This window comes from Adiantum capillus-veneris, chromosome 7 (genome assembly GCF_014529385.1).
Source record: "Adiantum capillus-veneris isolate H3 chromosome 7, ASM1452938v2, whole genome shotgun sequence".
NCBI classification, from domain to species: domain Eukaryota; kingdom Viridiplantae; phylum Streptophyta; class Polypodiopsida; order Polypodiales; family Pteridaceae; genus Adiantum; species Adiantum capillus-veneris.
Window position 1 is genome coordinate 135,868,091 of NC_140937.1, and position 19,921 is coordinate 135,888,011.

The window sequence follows — 19,921 nt, forward strand, 5'->3', positions numbered from 1 at the left end:
GTGGAACATCTCAAGAGACGTCAAAGATCCATTTGACAAGTCTTGAACTCAAAACTTCTTAGTCAAGGGGGAAGAAGAAGATAAGTTTTAACATTCTGGGTATAACCCCACATGAGAGAGAGAGAGAGAGAGAGAGAGAGAGGATTAGGAATTTCATTTAAAACATCTTTGTTAGTCAAGAGGGAAGGACATGATAAGTTTCAACATTCTAGGTACAACCCCACACGAGAGAGAGAGAGAGAGAGAGAGAGAGAGAGAGAGAGAGAGAGAGAGAGAGAGAGAGAGAGAGAGAGAGAGAGAGAGAGAGAGAGAGAGAGAGAGAGAGAGAGAGAGATTTCATTAACATCCCTGGATGCCAAATTGGCATCTTCAAGTCCCGAGAGTCTACCTCAAAATATTTTAAGTGTAGCATGTGAGTTCATCCAGTGGGTTTTCATATTTCAAAGAGTTACATATGTACAAGAGGGGTTGAAAAATGGAAAACTAAAAAGTTATAGGTTTATGGTGAAATGTGTGAGAAGAGGGGTTTTATATACCGCCTGCTTTAGGTATTTTTGAAAGGTGGACCCCTCAAACTTCAAGCTCTATGGAGAGCATGGATCGCCGAATAGGGTGGTACATCTCTCTCCCTAAAAGTAAAGTATGCTCTCTAGCTGCATAATTAAAGCTCCCCACTCTCAACGTCCTCTTGGCATAATCTAGATATCCTCTCTGTTCTATAGATAGGAGCTTCTCTAATACTCTAAGTTGTCCAATCACCACCCATGCACCATGTGATAAGAATCCCTCCATGTATTTTGGTCTTTGTATAAATCCACCTCCCAAAATTCTCTTGAGTCTCTCTATAGTATTTCATCTTCCAAATTAGTGATTACCTTGGTGTTATCCATGGCTCTCATGTGTAGAGCTACCATAGGTCATGTCTCAATATTTTGTTCTTCCCTTTAGCTCACAGATGGATGTTCAAGGCATCCTTGTCACACTCAAATGATGGTACACTATCACAATTTAACATATGTTTTTTAAACCATTGTAGCATATGTGCATACCATGATACTTTGTTTCGTGCCTCTGCAAACTTTTTGGGTGCCTCAAAAGCTATACAAAAATCCGGTTGGGGGAAATCCCTCCAAATTTATCTACAAGATGGTCTAAAATAGTGCCTCCATTGGCATATGTGGCATAGCAAACTTTGCTTTCATGATATCATGTGGGCTTGGGGTTTTCTACACATCATCCTCAATAGCATACTCGCGGAGCGGGGGGGGAGGGACCAATATGTAAAACTTGTTTATCATGTGCGTTCAAGGACCTGTTATAAAATCCCTTGAGTGTAAATTTTCCCCCAATGAAAGCGACTAAGGGACTCTTCTTGAATTCAATATGATCTTTTTTTTCGAGATTATGTTTTCAACTCCCTTTTGTATGTGAGAATGTGAGAAAATATAAAATAAAATAATGGATTCTATTCAACCCACTAATAGGTTTTTTTTATTGTAGTGACACCCTCCCTTTCTCCCCCAAGATAGCATAATAACTTAAAGTTCCTCCAATCCAATAGTGAGTAGTTATCATGGTGTCCACACTGCTGCATACATAAATGCTAGAGTGACGAAAGTACCAAATAGCTACCTCTTTGTTCCAAGTGTGCTTGAAGACACCATATCTCTAGTATGATTAGGGTTGCATATCCTCTTCTTTGTCTGGCATGGCTTGTGCTCTGTTTGAAAATGTGGAAGATCATGACGTTGCTCTTCACAAGGTTCACTATAAGGACTCTTTGTTTAGATAAATCATTCCCTACCTAGAGATGTTAATGCAGTATTCCCCGTGACTCAAAGACCAACATCATATCTCTACTTACAACATGCAACGACCAATATATGTGATAGGAAGACCCAATCTCTCCCTCCATACACTATGAAGTCAACAACCTTTTGGGTGTAGAACCCTTTTTTTCCTTTTTTTGGGGGTGGGGGGGGCGGGGGGGGGGGGACCTTTCTTCACTCCAATGGTGGTAGCAAGTATGGGGGTCGGGATACATGTACATGCAGTGCCAGCAAGAGAAGCCCATACACATAGATAAGGGGAATCCAACCTTACAATGAGAGTAACCCCATTCTTTTATATACAATGAATAAGTATGAGTAGTGTGTGGCCACCCTGATGTGTGTCCTGCCCGGGGTGAGGAATACTACCTTTACACCAACAAAAACCCACTTAAAGGAGCATGTGCCGATAGGGGGATCTAATTATTGGACTTAAAATAATATACAAAATAGGGAGAATCTTCTCTCAACCTATGTCCACTGGATATCTCAAAATACATGCATGTCGTCGTGCAGAGATTCCAACAATATGTAGAAGTACATATCTCCGCTAGACTACGCATGCATATTCCATAGGTCTCCCATAATGACTTTCATAGCTCCATGATGCATCATGCTAGTGTTAGTCACACAGCTGAAAATGCCAACTACAAACTCTTCCATTGCAACTGCTATCTTGAGTCTCGACACTACTCAAGAATAAATAGAAAGCCTCCTCGTCTCTTTTTGTGCCTCCTACTCTATAATAGGACCTTAAGCTCACTATGTGTAGAGTAAAATGGAGATCTCTCTACACTTATATCATACCATCAGTTCTAAACAATGGTCCATGATCTTGGATGCCTACCTATGTGCATGTGCAACAAGAGAACCTATCCATGGAAGCCCTATGTAATTGCAATGCCAACTATATAGTGATAGTGTCCATCAATTAGCATTAGGTGAATATGTGCTCTACTATTATATATGTTTGCTAGATCATGTGAGGTGTTGATGTGGTGGTAGCCATAATCATTAGTGAGCATGTGAAGAGTAGTGCTAGGTATGTATTATTAGCTTCAATGTGACCTTGGAAAATTATAAAGGATGTGACTAGACTGACAGCCTCTAAAGACCTCGTGATGTAATCTACAATTGTGCCAACTATCCTAGCATGTCCCCACGTGGAAAGCATGTCAATCCTCCTAATCCAGGCCACTAAGTCATCACGTGATATACAATAAGATGGCGGCGTGCCCTTGATACTAGAGGGTGATTGGTGACACAGTTTATTGAGAGTTGGGTTTATGTGTTTGTATATGTTGCAATGCATACATCCTACATTTGGTAGCGCTCGACAATGAGGTATGCATTGTGTGTTTACCATTTGAGCATATTGATTGTATTTTAGCTTTTAACACAAGCCTAGTATCCCTTTCAACGTGAGACAATGGTGTTTGCTTTGCATCCAAATCTTGGCAACATGAGGGTAAAATTGAGAAAAAGGGAGGGGGAGAGAGGGTTGTGATGTTTTTCATATGGGCATCCAACATGTATTTGGGAGAAACAGAGTGCCATCATCACACACATAATTGGATAAGAGATTCCTAAACTTAGGTGATCTAAACATGGACACAATCACATGATTACAAGTAAAAACCTCGAGGAAGAGAAAAACAGAGTATTGATGGTCAAAATGGCCAATCTCCCATAAGGAAACTTTAGTTATAGGAGCTTACAATGAAGCTAAATACAATCATGATACATTATCTTGCCAAGAAGGCCGTCTTTTTATCATTTCAACATAATGGCGTTATTTGATCTAACCAACAACTTTGGCCTTCTTGGAAACATACAGAGTCATCTCATTAAATAAAGTCAGCTTTTTCATCTAGAATTCATCCACCAAAAGCATCACAAAAACCTAAAAATCTCTTAAAAACATGTGCATGCTTATCTTTATAGAAGTTTTACTTACAAAGTTCCAGGCACAGTTCATGCATAGCAAATAACATCTCCATTGTCTTCTGCAAGACTAGTGAGAGTGATAGGCGAACAAAGATGGTACTGCAAAACTAGTAGATATTGTTAAAACATAAATTTGATATCATAAATGCATAGAGATCAAAATAAGCTTTTGTTTTAGATGGCGCCATTTTGACAAACAAAGCTTAAGTTATGGTCGTTTTCACAAAGATCTATTTTGCATGAGCAACAACTTGCTTGTCTGATTTAGAGTCCTCTGATCGCAAAAGGGTCCTTGCCACTTTCTTTTAGAAATTTTGGTTCCTTTTAATAGGCTGCTCTCATCTTCTTTTCCAACCAAATTTAACTTACATGCTATAATTGGTTAAAAGGCATGCAGAGTATTTAACCTTAAAAAGAAAACACTTAACCTTCACAAATTTCACATCCGATGATAGATTCATGATCGTGGAGTCTTCGTCTCTTCAAAAAAAAAGTAAGTCTACAGCAATGAACACAATCCTTCCCAACCGTTAATTTCATGCATATAAATAATTCTTAAAAAGTTCCATTTTTTATACATTCTTTACTATTATGTTGGTAGCCAGCATGGGGAGCTTTCTTTTGACCAACACACACCCCCTCATTCAAGACCACGAGCTCACATGACCTGCCTTTGATGGTTCTCGCTCGCTCTTACAAACGGTTTTGAATTGAAATTCGAGATACATTTTCTCAAGCTCACTCATGAGGAGCACAGATAGACACACTCACACTATCCTCTCTCATTTTGCTATCCTAGCTTTAAAATGTCTCTATGTATGTATGTAAGTATGTATGTATGTATGCATAAATGCCTAGGTATGTATGTATATACGTGTGTGTGTGTGTGTGTGTGTGTGTGTGTGTGTGTGTGTGTGTGTGTGTGTGTGTGTGTGTGTGTGTGTGTGTGTGTGTGTGTGTGTGTGTGTGTGTGTGTGTGTGTGTCTTTATATAACTCCCCATGTCTGTATGTATCTATGTATGCATGTAAGAATGCATAAATGCCTAGGTATGTATGTATATACATGTGTGTGTGTGTGTGTGTGTGTGTGTGTGTGTGTGTGTGTGTGTGTGTGTGTGTGTGTGTGTGTGTGTGTGTGTGTGTGTGTGTGTCTTTATACAACTCCCCATGTCTGTATGTATCTATGTATGCATGTAAGTATGCATAAATGCCTAGGTATGTATGTATATACGTGTGTGTGTGTGTGTGTGTGTGTGTGTGTGTGTGTGTGTGTGTGTGTGTGTGTGTGTGTGTGTGTGTGTGTGTGTGTGTGTGTGTGTGTGTGTGTGTCTTTATACAACTCCCCATGTCTGTATGTATCTATGTATGCATGTAAGTATGCATAAATGCCTAGGTATGTATGTATATACATGTGTGTGTGTGTGTGTGTGTGTGTGTGTGTGTGTGTGTGTGTGTGTGTGTGTGTGTGTAGGTGTTAAACTAAATAAATAACACACCAATTGAACAAGATGTTCAAAAAGACGACTGGCTAAAGATGTCAAGGCAAAGATATGTACAAAAACAATTCAGTCTTTGAATCAAAACTGTACAATATAGTAAGAATGAAGTATCATTCCAAAGGAATTTGTACAAAGGTATCAAAAACTATCCCAATTGCAGCATCAAATGCTTCCAAAGTCAGACTGCAGCAAGCTAAACCTCTTTAAGCAAGATAGAATTCTCACCTGCATGCATATAGTCAAGACAACAGACATGTTAGACTTGGCTACGTATGGCAGGCTTCAAAGAATCTATCAGTTGTTATCCATGTCGAGCTTAAAAAAAATTAACTAGCTTTATTGTCTTGCACATTTAAAGTCTCGAGGATTTTGCATCCTCATTTTTTGCTAGAGTTATTCATATATTTCAATGTACGCTATTCCTCACAATAGCCCCGGACTTCAGAAGATGAAGTATCCTCCTAATAGTAAAAAGGAGATCACAGTATGTAAAATTTGCAACACATCCAAGTACCATTTAGCGAGAGCATCAGATTTAAGTGGTGAACACACCCTGAAGATCAGGCCTCAGAAAGGTTAGATTTCTAATGTTTTTATTAGCAGTGTTCCAGGCCAATCCACTTCTAATTATTCAACACAAGCTGTCACTAGGATGGCAAAACCTCACGTCGGTTAAGCGAGTCCTACCCAACCAAACTTATTCATGAATGTAGAAAGTAATCTAAAAATCACGTAAAAAAGACCAGCACGTACATAGCATCAGATATCCTGGCGACAATTATCTGAGTATCAAGTTTAGTTAGCATGAATGACTTCCTCAACCAACCAGATGGAGAATCAAAAAATCAGGGTCAGATAGTGACTAGCCATACCATGCATCAGATTCAATGAAACCTAAGCCCGAAAAGTCAATTTCAAGCCTTCATACATTTTAAGGTAGTATCTCTAAGAGCCAGATGAGTATGCATGAAAATGGTCAGATCCTACAGCCAATGCCAACTAATCCCTGTTTTGTAGGTAAAATAAAGCCAACAAGCATACCATTTAGGTTTTTAGAGAGAATCTTATTTTGTGCTTCTAATCACAAGTGAGCAAGTAGTTTACCAAGTCCTACTGCAATGCCAGCAGAATATCAGTAGCAAAAAAATGTATTATCTCTTTGCCTTAGCAACCAAAAAGGACATAGAGCATTCCCCTTTGCAATCAAATTTCCAAGGTAAAACCAAGACGCAATCTGTGTAGAACTAGCTCGACCAAGCCAAATCCTCAAGTATGAACTCCCCTGTTTTTTTGTTTAATGTATCATAACCTATTGCAACCATCAGAATATGGCAGCATAACCAGCAACTTACCTTCCAGTAATCAGAATCTTGCATGCATATCCAGCATCCCCACAGGCATTCAGCCATTATCCTTACCATTACTGTCAAAACCAGAATAATAACCATATACATGAAATATTTGATGTCAGCATGCAGTTCACCCACCAGTCAAGAAGCCAACAACAAAAAAATCCCTTTATTAATGTGAGCAGTCAGTATCCAATTTCTCAAAAGAATCCCAAAAAGACCAGTATCCGAATATGGCAGTACTCTAGTCAACCAGAGAGTTTTTTATATAGTCAACAACATCACCAGGTTTTTAGCAGAGGATCGATCAGTATTAGATACAGAAGCCCTAATCAGTATCATTACCAGAGTTACTGCATAACCAGCAACATTGCCAGCTTTACTGTCATCTTTTACCATTCAAGCAGTCAAAAAAGAGATCTTTTGCTAATGTGAAAATACAAAAAGAATCCCAAAATATCATTTCTTAAAAATCCTGTATTATAATCATATATGAGAGCATGAGATCAACGAAAACCTGTGAGCAGTCGCCATGCCAAGTAATTTTCCATGCAGCTAAGGAAGACCAAGCCTAAGTGAGGGGAAAACACCCTCACCTTTTATAGTGGAGGAAGCAGGGATGCAATCCGACAGATATTCATTAGTGGTGATGCCACGGCCGCCTAGAATCGAAGAATGTAAGAGGTAATCTGGGTAGGATTCCATCAATGAGTGGGAGGTAGGGAGGCCAGGGCCGGCGACTTTTCCATTATGCGAGTTTGTTTGTGCGGGGTAGTGATGTAGTATGACTGTCGCGATAGCTCAATGAAAACCTAAGTAGGAATAGTGAATTAGAAATCCCCCTAGGTTTTTTGGAGGGGCCAAAGAGTAATTTTTAGCTAAAAACTAAAACTGGTAGGAGGTAGATTAGGGGATAGTACCCATAGGGTAGTCAGAACAAAATGCTAGGAGAGCTTTAGCTTTATGGTAACTAGCTCGAATGTTAGCCAATGTGAAACACATAACAAATTAAGCATTTGTACAGCACAGGGTAATCCCTTACCTGGCAACAACTCAATTTAACTGCTTGAGCTCAGATAGTGATTCGGAGTATAGTCTACCACCCCCTCCAGATGAGGTGCTAGAGCCACCACAACCCCAAGGCAGTAATTTAGCATGTAAAACATAAGGTAAAATCCCCTAAAGCCATAATAGAACATTAACCGAGCCCCATAGATGCTATCTAGGTCAGAAGTCATGACCAAGTGTGTGTGTGTGTGTGTGTGTGTGTGTGTGTGTGTGTGTGTGTGTGTGTGTGTGTGTGTGTGTGCGTGTGTGTGTGTGTGTGTGTGTGTGTGTGTGTGTGTGTGTGTGTGTGTGTGTGTGTGTGTGTGTATAGATATGGTCAGCTGCAGTGACACAGTGAGTGTGTGTGTGTGTGTGTGTGTGTGTGTGTGTGTGTGTGTGTGTGTGTGTGTGTGTGTGTGTGTGTGTGTGTGTGTGTGTGTGTGTGTGTGTGTGTGTGTGTGTGTGTGTGTGTGTGTGTGTTTATACAACTCCCCATGACACACTTGGTATTTATAAGGTGTGAAACTTTCTTCTAAAAACTTATGTAAGCAGCATGGTATTTATAAATCTTGGATCTGACTTTTTATTGCATAGCTCATATGCGCAACTACCATAACAAAAGGTGGGCAGCCATACTATAGGCTCGTTTGGCTCGCCACCACAGGAGGGTGGCAGAGCCTCACATGTCTATTGAAGGATGGCAGAAGCTCTAACCATAACCATTTTCCTTGGCTCCACTCCTTGCCTATTCACCTTCACCTCTCAACTGATCCTGACCATGCCTGTCCAAGCTCCCCCGACCACGGCCCATCCTTGCGCAAGGGCCCCATGGAAAGATAGAGTAGAAAGATACCATTGATCTTAACATAAATCTTAGTTGTCAAGGTCAAGAAAATGGATTTTTTTCAACAATTGATATGAAATAGTGCACCAAAGCTTATTGGGATCAGAGATCAAAGGGTGCAGGTAAATCGTAATAAGTACAAAAAAATATTTTGCATGAAACGACATGTGGGTGACCTGAGGGTTTGTTACTGAGCTTGTGCAAGGTCAGTAAGAATCCTTTTGGCCAAGGAAACCATGATCACTCATGCTATAGGTGGAGCTTGCTTTGTAAAATGAACAGTCATATTCATGCGATTACCAATAAAACCCATTGGATCCACCCTCTAATTGGAAGAGAGAGAGAGGGAGAGAGAGAATATCAACACCTACTCGTAACCATTAACGATGGAACCCCTATGCCAAGCGGTTAGTAGCGTGTTTTCAACTTTTTGTTTGACTCTACCTTCTATTTGGTTTGTTCAGCCTACCCACCATTTAAGAAGAAGGAAATTCCTCCATGTAAGAGCTGGAGGTTATGACTCTAATTGCCTTGAACATGATGGAATCTACATATGATGCACCAATAAGGCCCACCCTCATGGTAGCCTGCAACTGATATTGTAGGAGCCATAATAGAGGCTCTCAAGGGGCATGGTTTGTTGTCATAGGATTCAGGAATGATCCGGTGCTATGTGATGCACGGGGCTTAGAGGATCATATGCTGATGGTAGCTCTATTCTCTAGCAATAGAGAGAATCTAGGCAATGAAAAATCAATGCAATAGGTTGACTCGTGACATTGTTGAGCCCCTTGGAGATGTTGCACATCTTGGATGTTGGCCACGACCATGTTATAGCTCAAAGGCCATGCCAGTAGCTTCCATATGACTCGCTACCTCACCAAGGTGGGAGGGCACACCCAACCTGCTAATGAGATGCGTAGAGCCTTAGTAGACAATCACAATAAGAACAGGAAGCCTTGGTGGATACTTGGGTGAGAGAGAGAGAGAGAGAGAGAGAGAGAGAGAGAGAGAGAGAGAGAGAGAGAGAGAGAGAGAGGATATTGTAGGAGGATGGGATTTTTAGGGCATGTTTGGTCATTCCACATTAATGCTACCAACTCTCATCTGCCCGTGTATGGGCTCTATCTCAACTTAGTGTTGTAAGACATTTTGTTTCGCCTTTGCTATTTCATCAAGCCTATTGTTGTCTTATGTGTCACCCCATTGAAGTTGTCCATGTTGATAAAGGTGATGAGAAATAGACTTTATGGTGCTCATAGCTTTATTGGCACTAAGCATCTCACTTGATGGTTCCCCTAACGCAATGCATGGTCCATTTGCCTCCTCTCAATATGCATTATGAAACCTACTCTCAACCAATTTGCTGCCTCTTTGTCAATCTTGTGTGCGTCGTACATGCACATGACCGTTTGTTGATAAAAACCCTACCATGCACTCACCTGACCCGAGGCCTTGCCTTGGAGAGGCATGGGGATCCCCGACCCCCCCCCCCCCCCCCCCCCCGAGCTCTCAACACCAGCCATTGCTAATGATGATTACTACTGTTTCGAAGGCCCTGCCTCCTACAACAACCCTGACCATATGTGCCAACTACCGATCATCATAGCTCTCTTTTGCACATAGCCTAGTTAACAATGTTGTCGTTGCATTTTGCGATTCTCAAGCTTGTCAAGATGATTTCATTGCTTCTCTCTGTTATACCGAGAGCCATGCCAACAATTTGGTCATGATGTCTTTGCCCATGCCAAACTTCTTACATAATGAATATGCCTTGAAAATCCAAGCATAGGTGATTGTATTTGGAGAGAAATTATCACTTAACATCATCTTCGTACACAATGGCATATGCCTCAAAATGCAAGCATAGTTGATTGTGTATGGAGAGGTATTCTTGCTTAACATCCTCTAGAAGTAGAAAAGCACTTCTTTGCAAAGCCCATGTTGGCTATACCCTACAATACGTGCAGTTTTAGACTATATTTTAGGCCACAAAAATCAACCATGCAAGTGTCCTACTCTGTACTTGATGTTGTAGCATACTCTTTCCTCATGTTGGATCAAAGTACATTTGGTCCTCATCTAGTTGACTTGAGTGATTCCATTTTGGGGGCACGCTAAAGAAAAGTCACTACATCTAGAGTGATTCCCTCATGGATGACTCTTCTCAATAAGGTTAATGCCCCAAAGAGGACCTACGGAGAGAGGACACTGGATACTAGTCATACTTTTTGAGTTAACATTGAGGCAAGTAGCAGGAAGCACGCGTGCTGCTACTTGTGTGTGTGTGTGTGTGTGTGTGTGTTCTCTCTCTCTCTCTCTCTCTCTCTCTCTCTCTCTCTCTCTCTCTCTCTCTCTCTCTCTCTATATATATATATATATATATATATATATATATATATATATATATATATATATATATATATATATATATATATATATATATATATATATATATATGTATGTGTGTGTGTGTGTGTGTGTGCGCGCGCGCGCATGCACACGCACCCGCAAAGATATTTATTGTGTTGCAGTTCGATGTAGAGCTCTCTCTCTCTCTCTCTCTCTCTCTCTCTCTCTCTCTCTCTCTCTCTCTCTCTCTCTCTCTCTCTCTCTCTCTCTCTCTTTGGAAGTCAATGGAGAGACCTGTGGTGTCTATGATTTCCCGAATGATTAGAGCCAAGGCCTCCGTACCACACGCAATTACCCGAGCGGAACTAGCGGCCCCTCTGATAGAAATTGAAGCTCTTACCAGATCAGTGTCCTTTATACATGGTTTGTGGGATACAAATAATGGCCGATATGGCCCTCGAATCCTCTCGACAATTGGCAATGAAAGGGGATACATCATGCTGGTATGCGCAACTGTCCTCGTGGTTTCAGAGACACGTGTTCAGTATGGAAAGATTACCCCCCTTCCAATACTCTCTTGAGGCTCCATCACTGACAATTACACGAGCGGAGATTAATAAAATTATCCGACAAGATCTTATACAGTTGGATACTAAGAGGACATGGGTAGACTCTACACAAGAATTGGGCACGAAGATGGCCGACTACAAAGAAAACTTCCTACAACTATCTAAAGATGGATTTGTGATTCGCCCGAGTTACATGGATACCCACTTGTCTCATGGTTTGAGATGTGCTATTGGTCAGATTCGTACATCCTCACACCAGTTGGAAATTGAATTTGGCAGATTTAGGGGAATCCCACCTGAGAGCAGAATTTGCAAGTTATGCGGAATGGAGCCGGAGACAGAATTACACTATATATGCCACTGCACAATATACTATGAGATAAGTGGGCGTTTTCATTGCCTCTTTAAAGAAGGCTTTGGACCTCTAGATAGAATCATGCAATACCAAGATCAAAGATGCTTAGGCTTGTACCTACTGGAACTACATCGGCACAGGGATAATCTAATGAGAAGACAAAGAGCACTACAGCCTCAAAGGCAGATCACAAATTTCTTCGGATCGAGAGACGCAGGAGTGGAAGGGGAAGTAAGAGGCCAGCAGCCAACACAAAGGAGTACCCACATTCATACCAAAGGCACCCTAATTGACAGAGCGATTGAGCTTAGGAAATCGAGACGACCACGACCAAGATGCAAAGCACACTTCACCGAAGGAGACTACAACAAAGGATTAGAAGCATTCTAGCCAGACACCCAAAATACTCCTAAGAAGTTTATTTAATACTTTGTATTTAGTTTTTTTCACATTTACTTTCACACTTAGTACTTTAGTACTAAGGTACCCAACATTGTAACAGATTCACCCCTTTTGTATCAGTTTGGTCTCATAGGTCATTCTGGCCTTTTGATGAAGACGTTAATATATAACATTTCATTTCATTTCTCTCTCTCTCTCTCTCTCTCTCTCTCTCTCTCTCTCTCTCTCTCTCTCTCTCTCTCTCTCTCTGTGTGTGTGTGTGTGTGTGTGTGTGCACATGCTCTCTGTCTCTCTGTCTCTCTCTCTCTATGTGTGTGTGTGTGCGCACATAGAGAGAGAGAGAGAGAGAGAGAGAGAGAGAGACCTCGACTATCCATCTCAACTTGCAAATGTCTTTGAGATGAAAGCATATGGGGATTACATTGGAGCACTCACGTTGCCTCCTCTTAACACAACCCTGAGTTTTCATGCTCAACCTTATTTGGGCATAGGCTGCAATACATTCCAAGAAAACATCCTAAACAAGAAAAATTTCAAGGTGCTTTTGTGAATTCATCATAGATGGATATGTCAACCTAAGCATTGCAAAGCAAAATATGTTCTCCGGAAGCCCTCGACTATAAATTGCATCATCAATTAGTTAGCCCATGTCAGCTTTCCTCATATGCCTCATGATGAAGATGCAAGCATACGTGATTCATTTGGAGAGAAGCATTTGCTTTGCTTCCTATGAACCACAGTCTTTGTGTCCTACCCATGCTAATCCATGCATTGAAATGAGCATGCTCTGTGAGACCATTGGGACAGGTAAGCAACTGGGCCAACTGGACGCAACAGAGGGCTGTGAGGGATGCTCGTGATGGGGATGAGAAGCACAAGGTGTGGTGATGCCAAGGATAGACGGCATCAGCAGTAGTGCCCAAGAATATAGAAGGATGTATGGCATCGGTAGCTAAGCAAGGGCGATGCGAGTTTTGTTGGACAAGACAGAACGACACATAATCGGTGGCAATGGTTAACGGTGCAGAGGAGTGTATTCTATCGACAAAAGTGGGCATGCAAGGGGCAAGCAAAGCGGGCCTTGTAGGTGGCAGCAGGACGACAACCTAGAGCCCCAAAGCTGCAGAGAAAGAGGGGGGGGGGGGGGGGGGGGGGGGCCCTCAGCACTAAAGGGCACGGGAGAAAAGAGATGGGATCTGCGGTGGGGGTCCAAAGGGGGGATCTCGAGGCGGATGGATGGCGGAAAAAAATGGGCGCCGATCGCAAGCTTAGAGACTCAAACCCGCGCCACCACCATGGGAGGTCAATGCTCTAACTGCTACACCCGCAACGAGGAAGTTGACATATGGGCAAACCAAATAATGATAAATAAACTCGGACAGCCCCCCCTGCTTGTCCAAGTTTACCTTTCCGTGTCCTAGTTTACCCCGGCATCCTACGGTTGCGCACGTCTCGATCGCCGTGTCTTGACTTCGCTGCCATGGATCCCACCGCTTGAGCTTCAAAAATTTCCCGTGCCCTTTAGTGCTGAGAGGAGCGGGGGGGGGCGGGGGGGGGGGGGCTACTAGCCTGCTCAATGTAGCCTATAGAGGCTCCTCCTCTTGGTCAGGGACTCTCTCTCTTATGCTACACACATGCGGCGTTCGCGAAGGGCGTTTGGTGAAAAAGGACGCTCCAGCTCAGCAAGGCCCACCATGCCCCTGCACGAAGAGAAACGGGTAGCCACCACTCTGGCCGCAATGGAGGCCCCCCCCCCCCCCCCCCCCCCCCCCCCCCCCCCCGCCCCCAAATTCCCGTTCAGCAACCGTTCCCACGTTCGCATGGCGGGAGCTAACCTGAAGAACTTGCAGGTCTGCAAAAGCTATGACACATTTACGTGGAGCTCGCTGGTTACTACCTGCTCTGCACCTTGACGATCAGCAATACGTCAGCTGGCAACGATCGCTGTCTGAAGCAGCTCATGTGCACAAAGTGACGACTGGTAGGATTCGTTCATTCTGCCATCGGACGCACGACTGATCGTCTCATGTGCGCACACTCTCTCTCTCTCTCTCTCTCTCTCTCTCTCTCTCTCTCTCTCAGTGAGATTCTCAAAAATCAGATGATAGATTCACCATAGCCCCTAAGGCTCATCATCATGGGAGTCATCATCAGAATCAACATGTTTATGTTGCCAACCTTGGTGTGACAGAGATGGTGCTGATTACGGTACATTAGAGGGATTGATCACTTGAGCACATGCGTGGGAGGGAGAGGTGGTCTGGTGTGTCCTCATCATTGCTGTTGAGAAGAGCATGAGCCCATGTGAACCTCTCTTGTAACAGTGACAACAATCCCCGACTACCTTGAGCAGCACCTCAACAGTCAAACATGATGGTGGTCTCTACATCTTGTAAGATGTCCATAATACCCTTGAGATGCATATGGAAATAAGCTATCACAAGCCAGTGGCTGAATTCTGAATCTAAAAACCTACAAATCTACGCAAGTAAAATAGCCTGTATGAGGAGACGTATGCCAAGACTAATAATGGTGCATTTGCGAACAGCTACCACATCTGCACAAGCACGAGGTTGCACATACTCTGGCAAATACGATACCATAGCAGAAATTGCTACTCACAAAAAAAGTGTATAAAGCTGCAAAAGTTCAAAGCATCAAGAGCTTAATAGATACAGAAGCATGTCAGTTACCTCTTCATCTTCTCGTCTCGGGCAGACCGGTCACCCCCCCTTGTTCAGCCACCTGGCATGCCTGAATGTCGGTCTCCTTTATAGAGTAGTATAGATAGTATAGATGAGGGTGACACAAAGAAAACCCAAGCTCCAGAGAGCATAAGGTAGAGAGAAAAAGCGGAGAGAGAATCACACAAAGTACTATTGCCCATGGGCATTTTCTCTTTTATTTGGGATGCATAAAGGACTCTTGGACAGCTAGAAGGGCTTCTAAGATTGGCAGGAATGTGCCAACTTCCCAGTTCAAGAAGAGACTGCGACTCTGGTTTGACTCGATGTTCACAAAAACAACGGGCCTTTACTGTAATTTTAACCAGCTCAAATTGCAAAATCGCGGCTATTTTCCAAGCTTGCCTTGAAGAAAACCAGTAAAATTTTACAAGTCTGTAAAAAAACCAGCAAATTCAATTGTTGGCCTGAAAATTGAAAGTGTCCTTTTTTCTCTCTGGTTATCAACAATGTTTTTGGCAAGCCAAACCGGGTTTGGCTCCTCTCTATCATCTTTGCTTACTACTTTAACCATACATGCAAATTAGTGTTAAGATAGTGGGTTATACTAACTCTATTTTCTCTCAAGAGACATAGACTACAACTGCTAGTAATTTTCTTCGACTTAGTATCGAATTAATCCCAAGCCTAAGCACATAATCAGGTTATTTACAATAAAAGTTTGTATGGTTTTAAACTTGTTTCATCTGCTGCTGCACACATGAGTTCTGCTGATGTAGAATGACTACTACTGAACTATTCATCTGTTGAATCTGCAACTGTAAATTGATAGCACAAGCAAGCAAATAGATGCTTGAGCACACTGTTTGGCGACATGATCCAGCGCTCGGCCTTAAATTCCCATGAGAACCACCTATGGATGCGAAAGCTGCAAGACTCAAAAAGACCTCTGCTCACATGAGGCAAGTCATATCATTGCAACTGCCTCATGGGCCTCTTAAGACTGTCCACATGGTTCATGACCTGACCTACATCTCAAAATCATATACCGTTTCCCGACTCGCAGATTCATATGATCAGATTACCATCCACCGTTTTCAAGTTGTAGGCATGAGTACTACCTCCTTGTAAGTCATGCAAACTGTGACCAATGACGGCAAGTTCCAATGCCCAGCGCCACAGAGGCACCTTTCTTTTGGCGTACACAAAAACAATGTCATTGAAGTGCCCACCGACAAATGGAAGACAATGCTGCATACTTGAAATCACAAATCAATCAGTAAAAATTCCATTTCCCTTTCTTTTCTATCTGTGGTCACTATAAAAGTGTAAAGCTAGCTACAAAACTACAACCCTACCTTTACAAATATTGGAATCACATGCACAACGCATGGGACGGGTCAGCATGCCTATTGCCATAATAGACTAGCATGCTGGCTGGAAGCAACACAATACACCAAGGCTGTTCGAGCTACCTCAAGCTCTTCTAATTATCCCAAGCAAAAAAGCTTCAACCAAGGTGCATGTTGAGCTGACTGAAGCCTCTTCTTCTTTGAAGCAATAAGCGCAACCAACTTCTGATTTTCACGCTTCAACATATCGATGCTCAAACAGAGCTGCCGAATGGCTTCTCTTTTCTCCTCTCCTCTTTCAGATAAGGCTTGCTTTAAGGCTTCATTTTCTTCCATCAGTACACTACAATTTGTTGTCAATGTGCAAGCAAATGCTTGTCTGTCCACATCAAAAAAACTATCTTTCTCCTGATATTCGATGGTGTCACAATCATTTATTGAACCAGAATCACAGCAAGCATTAAGATCCGTGCCCAAACTCTCAATGAAACTTGCATCTCTGCTGTTATCTTTGTAACGAGATGCCTTGCCAGCCACAGTGGCATTACTATTGGGCTCCCCCAACTCTCTTTGATTGAGCCTGTCGAATTCATGGGAACGCATTCCTGCCTCGCTATGCATGCTTCTGAAGTGATCCTCCAAGTCTTCAACTTTCTTTTCCAGGGCATTGTTTAGTTGAAGGACCTTTTTATTTGCGTCTATAAGCAGCCTATTCTCCATCTCCAAGTTCTCAATCTCTTGCTGAAGCTTCTCTAGTGGGGTCAAGTTATCTCCTTCTGCATCAGAAGAAGACTCCTTTGAAGAGACATTATCCTCTCTGATACAAAACTCGACACTGCTGTCAAGATGACAATTTCCATTAGCAAGCTCTAAGAACGGATAATTCGATCCATCATTATCTTCAGTAGTGACACGCTCCGGTGCTTGCATCTTCTCTATTGGATAGCTGTCTTCCATTTCATCCTCTGCTTGACCCACCTTTTTAAGCAAATTGTCGAATGTCTGATCGCTCCTCCTGAGAGGAGAATAATGATGCTGGCGGCCGGAATAACTTTTACTTTTGGGGGAGTCGCATGACAAGCCAAATTGAACTTGCAAAGCCTTCGGGATGTTCTGTCGGATATTTCCAGCTAGGTAGTCATACCGCTCTGCTAAAGATCTATATGCACGATAAAACTCCTCAACAAGATTCACAAGCTCTGGCCTTTTCTGGTAATACATTTCAGCTCTTTTGGCGAATGAGTCAGCATCCTCCTCGATCAAACTCAGCATTTCTTTGACTTTCTCGTCAAGCTCTACAATAGAAGGGGATTCTTATCAAAACATATTGATTAAAAATTGCAGACATACTTGACTTTCATTTGTGTCTAAATCTCACGAACCGGGACAAATACATGAAGTACTTTTATCAAATCCAACAATTACCAATGGTACAGCTGGAGTCCGAAAGAAAGATGTATGTTACAAAAACATCATCATTACAAAAGTCATTCGACAACTTTCCATGAAGGCCATCTAGGTGGGAGGTATGCAGAAAAAATCAACACAATTGTGCAGTACAAGTTTGATGGTCGCAATTGGATGTGCTGTAGATAGCTCTATTTTGATTGGTCAGAAATCTCCAAAGGCCTGAGTGCACTTACCTTGCAGGTTTAATTGAAGCCATTTGGAGTGCTTGGGGCTGTTATGGCTGTTCCACCACCATGAATGTGATGGACTCCTTTCTAGAGTCATCGTTGTAATAGAACTTCAATCTAGTCCACCAGTTCTCTGCATGAAAAAAGAAGAGCACTCTGGAAGTTAGAATAAGAGAGAGAGAAGAGTTCCCATTCTTGAACAAAGCTCATCGACGCAAGATAAACAGCAATGAGGACCAAACAAAGGACATCTATGGTGAAAAGAGTGGATGTCTCCGCATTTAGCAAGAATGCATTCTCCTCGCAGCCTCACACCACTATGGATGAGACTCAGACCTCTCTCTCTCTCTCTCTCTCTCTCTCTCTCTCTCTCTCTCTCTCTCTCTCTCTCTCTCTCTCTCTCTCTCTCTCTCTCTCTCTCTCTCTCCAACTTCAACTCCAGAAAGAAAAACCCAAATCAGTCAAAAATTCTACTCCTCCAATTACAAAAAACAAGAACATTTTCCAAGATAACAAACAAATTGCAAACAAATGGCAAATTTCTGACAGCCTGTTGTTCTTAATGCGAGTTAAAGAAAGAGAAGCAACCCTAATTACTTCAATAATGCGACCAACACAATACGTACACTGCCAAGAAATGCAGAAATAAGCAAGAAAATTAGGAGGAAAAACTAAGAAGCAACAAAACAAGCAGAATGAGCAACCAGAAAATGCGAACCTTATAGAATTTGGGTAGAGGCCATCATGATGAAGGCTTAGAGGGAGGTCGCCATTAAACCTGAGAATTGGAGGCATGCGGTAGACGGAAGGAAGCCTACAAGAACGCTATTATGATTTTGCATTTCAGGTGTGCGTGCTTGCGTGCGTGCTCACTGCCGAGAGTTCCCGCGCTTTGCAGAGCGCATTCACTTGCAGGCCGTACATTGCAGGAAAAGCAAAAGCAGATTAACCATCAACGCCAGGAGGAGAGGAGTCAGAGGACCTACCTTTCCAAAATACACACACAGCCAATCTGCCAAAGCCCAAAAAATGTACGAGAGCAACAGATTGAATTTGAATGAAAGAGATCGGCGGAATTCAAGGGGGAAAGCTGAAACTTTCTATGTTTGAAAATAAAAGTTTCTTTTTTTGAAAACTAGAAACTTTGATTTTATCTACTATTAAACTTTTGTATTTACTTTTCACATATGCTAATCTCTCTCTCTCTCTCACTCTCTCTCTTCTTCCCCTCTCTCTCTCTCTCTCTCTCTCTCTCTCTCTCTCCCTCTCACACACACACACACACCCCTTGAGGGACCGGTCTTGAGCTCAGTCTTGAGTCTAACTGAGCTCAAGACTCGTCGAAGAGATGTCAAGGTCTATGAGAAATGTTCCTACAATGTTCAAAAATTCTCTTTCTTCTCTCTCTCACTCACACACACACACACAAACACAATGAAAGGGAGGGCTCGGACCCTTTTGTATCACACTAGTATGTGACCCGCGCGTTGCTGCGGCCAAGAAAAAGGTACATATCAATCGTGGAAACCTCACTCTGCTTCATTCGACAATGACATATAAATATATGTGATTCTCTTGTGAGATTTCGAAGCTCTTTGATACATGCGTCATGCATCAATTACTACTCTAGCTACTTACTCCATGGCAGGGACTAACAACTCATACAATGTAGCTACTCTTTACATTCTAATCAAACTGAGTGGAAATCTGCCTTAATTTGCACTCTATCTATCTTTTCCAAGGCAAGATTTGACAACTCATTATATATGGCTACTCTCCACTTGCTCCTTGATAGACCAAGATATAATCATCATTTGTGGTTTCCATGCTAGGTACTTATTTTTCCATGCCAAGCTACGGGCAAGCTAAAACATGCACTTTTCAAACAGGACATGGCCAGTGCCTCTCTCTCTCTCTCTCTCTCTCTCTCTCTCTCTCTCTCTCTCTCTCTCTCTCTCTCTCTCTCTCTCTCTCAGATGATTGACATGCTTTTAAGAGCCATAGCTATTCATTTAGGCATGCTCTTGTCATATCCCATCCTCACATCTTATCTT

At 42.3% G+C, this 19,921-nt stretch overlaps 1 protein-coding gene and 1 pseudogene across 2 annotated transcripts; both read right to left on the minus strand.

Moving 5' to 3' along the window:
• Positions 1-200: 200 nt before the first annotated feature.
• Positions 201-9,988, minus strand: LOC147454663 (uncharacterized; annotated as a pseudogene).
• A 6,153-nt stretch (positions 9,989-16,141) lies between these two features.
• Positions 16,142-18,885, minus strand: LOC147454664 (uncharacterized). 2 transcript variants are annotated; one of them, XM_086516536.1, is made up of 3 exons: positions 18,586-18,885; positions 17,874-18,000; positions 16,142-17,525 (listed from the first exon to the last, which is right to left on the minus strand). In XM_086516536.1, exons 2-3 carry the CDS (start codon positions 17,962-17,964, stop codon positions 16,369-16,371), a joined length of 1,248 nt encoding a protein of 415 aa, XP_086372662.1. In that variant the 5' UTR covers positions 17,965-18,000; positions 18,586-18,885; the 3' UTR covers positions 16,142-16,368. The 2 variants fall into 2 exon arrangements, with proteins under 2 accessions (XP_086372662.1, XP_086372663.1); XM_086516537.1 differs by lacking the exon at positions 18,586-18,885 and adding an exon at positions 18,494-18,569.
• Between the last annotated feature and the right edge of the window lie 1,036 nt (positions 18,886-19,921).